Below are 10,858 nucleotides of genomic sequence, written 5' to 3'. Positions count from 1 at the left end.
TCTGCAAGGAAACCAGTCATTTCTGCCACTGAGCGCTCACACACACAAATAATGCTGTTTCTAAATGGGGAGATGGGCAGACTCGCCCACACACCTCCTGTTAAGTGGCAGCTCGCAGCAGTCTGCGGTAGGCTTGCATCCATCCAACCATGTGTCTCTCTCGGAGACGAGATGAAGGGACATGTCAGGAGTGAGCCCCCGTCGTTTAAATAGATTCGGCAACAGATGAATAGATGAGACAAATCTCGAAGAGGCTCAAGACTCGACGCAGCGGGGGATCTGGGCGCCATACCAAAAGTGTTTAGAGCTAAAATCATTTTGTGAATGTCGGGCGACCAACTTGCTGCAGCAATACGGGGAAAATTTGTGCCAAATCTGGCAAGAAAAGATAAGACATGCACTAAAGTCGAAATAAAAATAGGTGCTCCTATCTATTCTGCATTAGAGTTTATGAACAAAGTTGCATGGTGAATCTTAAACTCACAGCCATATCTATATATATACATACACACATATATAGTTTTATTTTGTGTGTGTGTGTGTGTGGTCCCCCCCCCCTCAGGGGGCCAGATGCGCGGAGGGGCCACAGGTTTTCTTGGACAGGACGGTTTATTTCTGTCTCTTGGAGGCAGGCAGTGATGTCACCACCGTTTCCACATCCTCCTGGCATGGGTCACATTTAGCTCCTGAGATTCTCCTCAGCCTTTCCTGTTGTGATGTGAGTTTGGTGCAGGGAGGGGAGCGGGATTGTGTGTGTGTGTGTGTGGGGGGGGGTGTCTGTCACATCTCCCTCCCTTAAATACAATGCTGCTTCTCTAGATGACAGATGCTGCTTAACCTGCCATGACCCAGGGAGTCCTGATGGCTCAGCTGACTGACAGGCCTATAGAGGACACAGCGAGCCCGCTCCTCTCTGCCTGAGCTGCACAGGACGCTGCAGCCCCACCAACAAGGGAAGGAACTGTCTCTTCGTTCAGCCCCCTCACCCCTACCTGCCCCCTCCACCCACCAACCTCCCACCCGGGGTAATAAATGTCTCGCTGAGGAAAAGCTTAACACCATGAATTAAGGCTAAAAAGAGGGCGCCCACTTCTGCTACCTTGTCCTATTGAGTAAAATATTGAGACAAATTGAGCTCTAAATCAAAGCAGAGAGGAGTGGGAATGTGACAGCGCTTGAAAGCCTGTAGACCGTCCATTGTCATGAAGTCGCCTCGGCTACAACCACTCTGGGCTGCGTTTGTCATCACCGGAGGCAACGGAGGACTGGACACCGTGCCGTCGGTCTGTCATCATGGCGTCTCCGGGTTTGAAAAGACGCTGCTGACGGAGCCAGTAGGAACCTGATTGTGGAGTTATCAGTTTTACAGTCAAAAGGAAAGGCAGCTTTATTATTTTTCTCCTGTTGAATAGAAACAGAATGAATACAGAATATATTTTGTGACAAAGAGAGCCTTTATCCAGAGAGAACAGGAGTATGTGCATAGGATTTTAGTTATTCTATGTGGAAATCAGAGCTGGGTTACACAGATGTATTCCTCACCTGATAAAATGTATTTTCATTGATTTTTTTTTTTATAGTTTAGTTGTATGATTTGAATTTTTTCAGAATTGTTAAAGTAGACATCAAATGTGCATATGCCCAAATATGCAATAGGGTGTTTTCAGTTATCCGTGTGTTACGTGAACGTTTTAGATCATAAAAATATCTTATTATGAGATAAAGATAACCTGAGAAGAGGTAAAAAAACAAAACAACAACAAAAAAAGCTGTTTTCAAATGATCGTTTCAGTTATTTGGGGATAAAGTTCTCCGAACTGGTCCAGCCATAAGTGAAGGTAGTCTATCAGTAAGGTGATTCTCAGGGAGAGAGTGTGACTCAAACTGGAAAAACTCCCATCGCCTTTAGCACATCCCAACAACTTGACATTCTTCTCCCATCCTCCTCCACCGTCTCTTTCTGGCTAGTTTACTCCACGTCTCTTACAAAACACAAGCACTCTCTGCCCCTGCCTCCTCACTGCGAGCTTCTGTCCTCTCGCCTGGAAGAAGTGCATTTCATTGTCTAGTCCTGACGGGTTTCTGGCTCGGCGGCAGCCTGTTTTCTGGGCACAGAGCTGGACATAACTGCATGCATCTGCACACCGATTGTTTTGTGGTGCTGACTTTTGTGTGTCGTGAATGTTATGAATTTCGATTTGCAAGTAAAGCTTGTCGTCTTTTCTGATTTTTGATTGTGTAAAGTGGCGTAAAGAAGCATGTTTTTAGATGAATATTTTTATTTTGCCATATCTAAAATGTTACTTAGTAATCACATAAACCATCGTCTTCAACAGTATTATTATAATGTACTTCGACCTAAAAGTAGGACGATTTTTTATGTGATATTAAGACTCTTAACACAGGAACATCATTATCATTCCTCTGAGTGTCACTTACTTTGTATTTGAATAGAATAGAATAGAATAGAATAGAATAGAATAGAATAGAATGATTTTACAAATTTAAAAAAAAAGTCCATCCTGTTTGATTAATTTCCATTTTATGTCTTCTGTTACCAGAAGTTTTCCCAAATGCTTCATTTTAAGTCAATGAACCTGCATCCTCTGTGTAACTTGCCGCTAGGTGGCACTGTGTCTGTTTCATAAAAGCTTCCTTGATATCTCTCTCTCTCTCTCTCCCTCTCTCTCTCTCTTTTTTTTCTTTTCTTTTTCTTCCCCTCCTCCCTTCCCCAGTAAAGGCTCAGAGCTGACTGCCACCAAATTACACCCCACCCGCCGCCCCACTCACAGAGTCGGGAGAGGACTGTGTGGTGTTCTTTCACCAAAGAAAATAATCAAGGAGATCAATGAAATTGGCCTGTTTACACAAGTAGGCTTTCCCTTTATTTCAGCTAATCAGAGTTTACACAGAAATAAGCCTACGTACACAGCTTTTTAAAAACAATAAACAAGTTTAGTTTCCAAGGGGTCAGAATTTAAAATAACATAAAGATCGCGAGATTAATCACTGATGAATTTGCCAGCTCAGTGCAATGCAAAAAAATAATATTTAATTCACACTAGAATAGCACCAAACTGAAAGTTAGACTATTTGTGACGTGCGAGTTGGATATATTTTTTGAGACAAGTGCTGACTTTGCAGTAGTGGTTCCATTGTCTTCCTCGCTTTTAACAAATATTACATCTTATCTTGGGATTTGGCAGCACTTGACCTCAGATAACCCAGCAATTGTGCAACTGCCGCTAATTAACCTCTTGAATAACCTCTCAAATAACTTATCAAAACGTGCTTTTTTAAAGATAGCGTGTTGATTATTGAAACTGAGGCCCAATATCATTCACATAATTTACTTAGAATGTTGTTAAAGGTGGATTTTTTCCCCCACACTCCACTGAGACCATGTTTCACAGAGCATGTGGTTTTCTGTTTAAAACGTTTCCCTACAACATCAACAGTCAGCGCTGAATAGATTTCTATTTTCAGACAATGACATTTCTTCCATTTTTTGATAAATTCCGTTTAAATCAATAAGCCGCTTGCCGTTCCTTTCCAGTTTGGTGGTAAGATAACATGTTACACCAAATAAACCCCGTGCAAAACACAAGGGTTTACCCATTCCCCATTGACTGAACATGAAAAGCAAAATGAAACTCACCTGAGATACAACTTAAAAAATGCCTTTTTTTCTGACTTGCTCATGCTGCCCATTGCTTCCTGGCACCCTGGATGGTATGCCATACCACCCATATTGATCTCTTCATTTGTGGAAAATATATCAATATTTAATTGAATGTTGCATATCCAGGTCTTTATAGGATTTTCGATTATCTACATATTTTCATATCATCATAAACAACCACTTGTGTAGTCACTGTTTTCATGTTAAGGGACGTGAGAGTCAGATATTTTTTTTCCACGTTCTCTTCAAATATGTGGTAGCTTTAAAAAACAACAACAAAATATCCCTTAGAAACGTGAGAGATTCTATCGAACTCAAATCTCAAACTTCGCTTAGATTATTACTTTTCGAGGGAAAGCTTAAAGCTAAAAGAAAAAAAAAAAAAAAAATCTCATTGACTCCACAAGACCACCTTAACGACGTTCGTCCCGCCCCCGGAGCTCCGTTTGGTCTCTGTGATTGGCTGAGACCTCGTGGATGGAAGTGGCTGCAGAAATGCAAAACTTGTTGCTGGCTCCTCTGGACGCGTTGATCTCACACAGCGCCAAGCGGCGGAACGGAGTACGTGAGTGAGTGGATCTGTGAATCGCTCCGGAGCGCGCTCAGACCAGACCAGACCAGACCTCAGCACAACAGAGCACAGGCAGAGAGCCCAGCAGACCGTACTGGCTGAACCGAGGGACGCGCGCGTTTACAGCCGATCGGAGCGCACCGACCGGGGACTTAAAGCGCGGAGGCTTCTCCACCGAGCGCATGAGCGGCCGCGCGGTGAAGGATGCTGTCAAGCCGCTCCGTGGTTGTGGAGCACCGGGGAGTGCACGCCGCACCGCTCCTGGTTCACTGACGCTCTTGTTGGAGATTCGTGTTTATGGACTTCCATATATAAGCCCTTGGACTTTTGGTTTTCAAGCCTGCTGAAACAGTTTATTTTTCTTTCCGCTTTTTCTTTTTCTTTTTTCTTTTTATTTTTTATTAAAGGACACCGGTGCGCAGAAATTTGTCAGAGAGACGCGCACACCGCTCCACACTGACTTTTATTTCTGTTGTTATTTCCAGTATGGGACCTTACACAAAAAAATCAGTCTGGGACCTTTTATACCGGGCTGGAATAAGGAACTAAACGAGGAAAAACTGTCATATTTTTGTTGATCTCCTCGAATCTTGTGCGCTCTTTTCATTTTCCCCCGGAGCGGTTTTTTTTTTCATCCAAAGAAAATTGGGCACAAAGAACAATAACTTGTAAAAGTCGCCGCTTTTGTGCAAGTTTTATTTTATTTTATTTTTTTCTATCAAGAAAGACTAAAACTAAAAGGAAGAGCAGACAGTTTCACCTATTAATGCGGGAACAGACAAGCAGTTTCCGTGCGTATTTGGCACCGTCTGTCCCCGCTCCACTCCGCGTCCTTGGAGAAGTAAAAACAAAAAAACAAAAAAAACAAACTCCCTTTTGATTCCCAGAAATGAGAACTTATTTGGTGAGTTTTATCGTTTAAAGTCTACTAAACATATTAATCATTAGTTTCATCAACATTGTGTATCATTTTTTTTCCCTTTTTGCTTTTGGGGACAGACGGAAAAATACAGAGTGTGCCGATGTCTGGCAAACTGGCCGTCATGTGGGATTGATTGCTGGGGAGTATGTTTGGGCTGGAGCAGTTTGGTTCTCAAATTAATAGCAGAAACCCTGGCCAGTCAGAGAGAAACATAAACCAACAGAGACTGAACATGGGCTCACATTATAAAAGCCCAGGCTTTCATGCTGGAGGCCCACCTGGAGCCGTGGAGTCCGCCATGGGCCCCATGAACGAGTCCCAAATGCTGGGGCTCAATATGAACATGAACGGTGAGCCTTACGCTGGGTTTCACCCTCGGGGACACCCAGACATGCATACAGGGGGCGGACTCCAGCAGCAGCAGCAGCAAGGACCCATGCATGGATTTTTTAACAACCAGCCACCTCATCAAGGACACCCACATGCCCATCAACCTCACCCCCACCAACATCACCCTCATTTCGGTGGGAACTTTGGAGGCCCAGATCCAGGGTCGTCATGCCTACATGGAGGGAGGCTGATGGGCTACAACAGCAATGGCATGGGACCACAGCAGGGTTTTGGAGAGGGTTTTGACCCTCTAGCTGAGGGACAGGCAGGAGAAGGCTTTCCACAGCAGCAGCCACAGCAGCAGAGGCCTGCTAACATACCTGAATTTCAACATCATGGTCCCCCCAGCGGCAATCACCCCGTCCCTGCTCCCTGTCTTCCCCTGGACCAGTCGCCTAACAGAGCAGCATCTTTCCACGGTCTTCCGTCTTCTTCATCTACGTCATCTGAGCCTCACACGATGGAGCCTCGACGGATGCCCAACCAAGGAGCCGTGGAGGGGCTAGAGTACAACTTTCCAAGCGATCCGCCATCTGGACATTTTGATGTACCTGTGTTTTCCCCATCAGAGACAGAATCTCAGCTACCACATTTTGGGCCAGGCCGGCCCGTTCCCAGTGGAAATTTTCCAGGGAGCTCTGGCATGCCTCGGACACCAGGCATGCAGGGCATTTCTAAGGGACACCAGCCGCCACCACAGCCCCAGCAACCTCAGCATGGAGTGTTTTTTGAGCGATTTGGAAATGGCCGGAAGATGCCCGTGGGAATGGAGCCGGGGGTCAATGCGAGACATCCCCTCATGCAGCCGCAACAACAGACTGGCTTAATAGCCAGACAGAACTCGTGCCCCCCTGGCCTCCCCCGACCCCCTCAGGCTGAGCCCGGCAACACTAACTCCAACATTCTGGACGGAGGGGTCATGATGCCTGGCCAACATAACCAGTTTGAATATCCCATTCACAGACTGGAAAATAGAGGTTTGCACCCCTATGGGGACCCCATGTTTAATATGCAACAGCCAGCTCCTCCTCCCTCCCAGCAGCCCCCAAATCAGAGGCTGCAACACTTTGACTCTCCTTATATGAACATGGCGAAAAGGCCCAGATTTGATTTTCCTAATTCACATGGTGGCGACGGTTGGTGCGGTAGTATGGATAACCACCTCTCTCCCTCAGCATATCCCGGCCTTCCTGGGGAGTTCACCCCACCTGTCAATGAAGGTTTTGCACCAGGTCCCCTACAACATCCGGGGCCCGAGCCGCAGTCTCTGCAGCAGCGCCAAAACGCCGCCATGATGATAAAACAGATGGCCTCTCGCAACCAGCAGCAGAGGATGAGGCAGCCGAGTCTTCAGCAGCTAGGTCACCATGGCGACGTACCTCCTGTCCCAATGACTCATGGAGGTCCAGTTGGGAACATGCCTCAGCCCAACTTTGACAGGGAGAACAGTGGCAGAATGCCCAGCATTGATGGACAAAATCCTCATGTAACTCAGGAGAACTCCTGGTTTCAGGGGTCCCACCCACCTGGAGAGATCATGTCACGGCGCATGGGTGGGGCTGGCAATGAGTCCGGGCCTAATGAGATGGGGCTGCAACAGAACGGGGCTGGGATGATGTTCAGGCCAGGCATTGGAATGCAGGAGCCAATGAGAATAGCAGGAGACGGACATGTTCAGACCCTTCATTCTCCAGGCATGCACTCACAGTTTAGTGGAAACATGGGTAACCTCTCACAAATGCAGTCGCCAGGAGCTGGAGGAGGACATCCAAATGCACCAGCAGAAAGGCGACCAGCTGATTTTCCTGCACCTCCAATGGGAGCACAGCCAACTTTTCCCTATGGGGGGGCTAACCGCCAGGGGCCGCCTCACAGTGCTCCCCAGGGGGTGAGCACCTCACCAGGGAGCTACCCTCCACAGTCTGATTTCCCCTCAGGCCAGCGGTCGTCTGTTAGTAAGCTGGGAGCTCTGTCCCTTGGGAACTTCAGCAAAACCAGCTCTAAAGACAGTGTTTTCGGTCAGAGCTGTTTAGCGGCCCTGTCCACGGCCTGCCAGAACATGATCGCCAGCCTAGGGGCCCCCAATCTTAACGTAACATTCAACAAGAAAAACCAAAATGAGGGCAAGAGAAAACTAAGTCAGACAGAGCAGGACATTAATAGCAGCACATCTAATGGGACTGGAAGTGCTGGTCCTGAATATTTTCAGAGCAGCGCTTCCCAGAACAGCCAGATGCCTGGCACCGGGAATAGCAACTCTAAGCCTGTAAGTCAAAGCCAGACGGTGCAGGGGGAAGCCAGTGCCCTCTCCCCAAACTACAACATGGACGCTACCCCGTGCAGTGAGGGGAAGGCAACAACAGGGAGTGGGAGAGGGAGAGGGAGGAGAAAAAGAGACAGTGGACATGTGAGCCCTGGAATTTTTTTTTCCTCTGATAACGGTAACCCTGTTGTAAGTCCAGGCCAGCAGACCCCCTCGGCTGGCGTTGGGGAGAGGGGTGGGGGCACACCTCATGAAAAACACCTTCAGTCACCCTCTTGGGGGAAAGGAGGTGACCTAATGTTGGGGGACCAGGCTGACCTCATGTCTTCTTTAGACAGTGGCATTCAAAGTGTTGCTGCCAAGTCTGACAGCAGCTCACCACGAGTGGACTTCCCTGACGATGTCAGCACCCACTATGGCAACGAGGACGAGGTGTCATCCAGCTCAGATGCAGGAGGGGCTTCTGCCACCAAGCCCAATCGCAGCCCTATGATCACAGGCTCACCCAAAATGCAGCGGAGTGATAACAGTTTATTAAATGGACAAAAGCCCCTTGGCATGGGCATAAACAATCATACTACCTCAGCACCAGACAGCTATGGACTGAACTCTGGTGTGAGCACAGGGGCCAGCGGGGTGAGCCACCCGGGCACTCCTGGGGTGGAGCAGGTACGCACCCCGTCCAGCACCTCGGGCCAGGAAGAAATCCACCCGCTGGAGATCCTCCAGGCCCAGATTCAGCTGCAGCGGCAACAGTTCAGTATCTCAGAAGACCAGCCCCTGGCCATGAAGAACGGCAAAAAGAGCAGTGACTGTCCCTCGCAGAATGGAGACAATGAGCTGCCAGGCTGCAGCCCGGATGCAGGGAAGGGCTCAATGGGCACTATTGACCTTGACACCCTCATGGCAGAGCAGCACGCCACCTGGTACGTGCCCAGTGACAAGACCATGATGGATGGGTCAGAGGATGACAAGGCCATGGGACCCTGGGAAAAAAATAAAAGCCAAAACAGCAGTAAAGAAGGTAAATAACTCCTCCTTTTTCGCCTTTAATCTCTAACATACAATTCAGAGTTCTGATAAGTTTTCCTCTTAAAATTTGTACTTTATTTATTTGACCTCGAACATAATTTCAAAAGGTATCCTAATACTTTCACTGTCCTGCTGAAACTGACATTACAGAAACTTTTGTGCATGTTGTGTGAGCAGCATGCATCCCTGGTTATTCTATTGCTATTCTGAAAACTTAGAGGGTTTATTTAAGATAAGTGAAAAAAAATATGTCGTCAATTTTAATATTTATGTATAAAAATGGTTTTTTTTATGTTAAAGTAAAAAAAAAAAACCAATCAATTTTAAACGGTACTTTCTTTAAATCCTTTATTGTTAATTGTAGCTTAAAGCCTCTTCAGAAAGAACAGCTGAAGAAAAGTAAACATTTCCTGTGGCTCTTTATCTCAGTTTTCAGGGTGAACAACTACATTGAGAAGATTAATAGCTTTCTGAGGATATGCGTTTGCGCAGCGGGGGGTTCCCTCGCCTGGTTACGTGTTTGTTTTTGTCATTATCATGGGATAATACCGGCCTGGTCAAAGTGGACAGATTTTTCGACAGGATATTCGGGATTAGTGTCCTCATTTAAAAAAAATAAAGAGCAAAAATAAAAAAATCCGGTCATTCACGTTTAGTATTTTGAAACTAATGTTAAATAGATGACAGGTTTAAAAGCATTCTGTTAATAGACTGATATTTTTAATTTGCCTAAGTTTGTCTCGGAGCGATTTTTGTAACTCAATTGTGATATGAATAATTGTCACTGTGTTGTTTCTCGAACAAGGTAGAAAATATTTTTGACTAAAATATGCTTTTTAAGCAAGAAGAGACATGCCATAAAATGAAGAGATGGGCTTGTTTTTACAATTTTATATCTTCAGAGCGCAACGTCTATATGACGTCTTTAAATCTAAATATATTTTTTTATTTTTGTATGAGAATGTTAGTTTTGTCCTTCTTTTATAATAATAATAATAATAATAATAATAATTAATAATAATAATAATAATTAATTTATTTAAGTGCAATCAATTCTCACTTTATTTTAATTAGTTAGTTTAAAAAAAAATAATTTTCAAAATTCCTTTTCGTGATTATAACTTCATAATTTATCAGGCAAACTTTTCTATATTGTTAAGACCAAGTCTAAAGACAGAGTCGATATTTCATTACATGCGTTCACAGCGCCGTGTCTCTTCTGCAGCGTCTCTTTGTTCTGATCTGTGCGGGTGCAGAGCGCGGCGGGGGCGCGCATGGCGCGGACTCTTTGCGTCCAGGCGCGTCGTTCGTGTGACACGGAGAAGAGGGTGTCGGGTTATAAACAATAATGCCATTACACAGATGGAGCACATGTTTCATAGCGCAGCGTTGAGTGGTGAAATCTTTTGTCTTCAGACACTTTCACTGAGAATTTGCTAAGGCTGCTGCGTGCATGCGTTGAATTAGGAATAATCAAAACTTTGACAAATTTAAATAAATATTTTCAATATTAATACAGACATTAAAAAATAGGAAAGAACCCCCCCCCTCCACCCCCCCAAATAGAGAGTTAGGTTGTTTTATTTTCCCCAATAATTAGTTCCACGTTTAATATTATGATCGCACAAAAGTCATAAAGTATTTAAAAGCTTTGTAGTTTCTCCTCTCCTCTCTGCTCTGCTCTCCTCAGCCCTCCCTGCGTGGACGCAAGGCATGCAGCTCTGGAGCGATCGATAGCTAGTTAGCACAAATCACAGCTCCTGACAGTTTCTCATTTGAGTGCCTCAGACAGCAAAGATGGAAAAAAAAAGAAAGAAAAAGGACGGAGGTGTATATATTTATTTTTTGGAGGGAAAGGTGGTTGGGGGAGGCGGGGGGAGGTTGGAGATTGAATCTGATGCGCATAGGCTCCACACTGGGAGCAAAATAACATCATCATTTAAGATAAGTCACATCCCACAGTGTAAGCTCCAAAATCAAGCATCCCACTGACTTTTT

The 10,858-nt window shown here is 45.5% G+C and overlaps 1 protein-coding gene across 1 annotated transcript in view; it reads left to right on the top strand.

Annotated features, from left to right (window-relative positions):
• The first annotated feature begins 4,190 nt into the window (after positions 1-4,190).
• The window catches only part of mn1b (meningioma 1b), a 20,261-nt gene continuing 13,593 nt past the window's right edge, over positions 4,191-10,858 (top strand). The window contains exons 1-2 of the mRNA XM_016677758.1: positions 4,191-5,157; positions 5,253-8,852. Coding sequence (XP_016533244.1) covers positions 5,321-8,852 — 3,532 coding nt within the window. The 5' untranslated portion in view covers positions 4,191-5,157; positions 5,253-5,320. The remainder of the gene's footprint in view (positions 5,158-5,252; positions 8,853-10,858) is intronic.

The sequence above is a fragment of the Poecilia formosa genome, unplaced genomic scaffold (genome assembly GCF_000485575.1).
Source record: "Poecilia formosa unplaced genomic scaffold, Poecilia_formosa-5.1.2 Scaffold5, whole genome shotgun sequence".
NCBI lineage: Eukaryota > Metazoa > Chordata > Actinopteri > Cyprinodontiformes > Poeciliidae > Poecilia > Poecilia formosa.
This window is presented reverse-complemented; position numbering and strand designations above follow the sequence as displayed.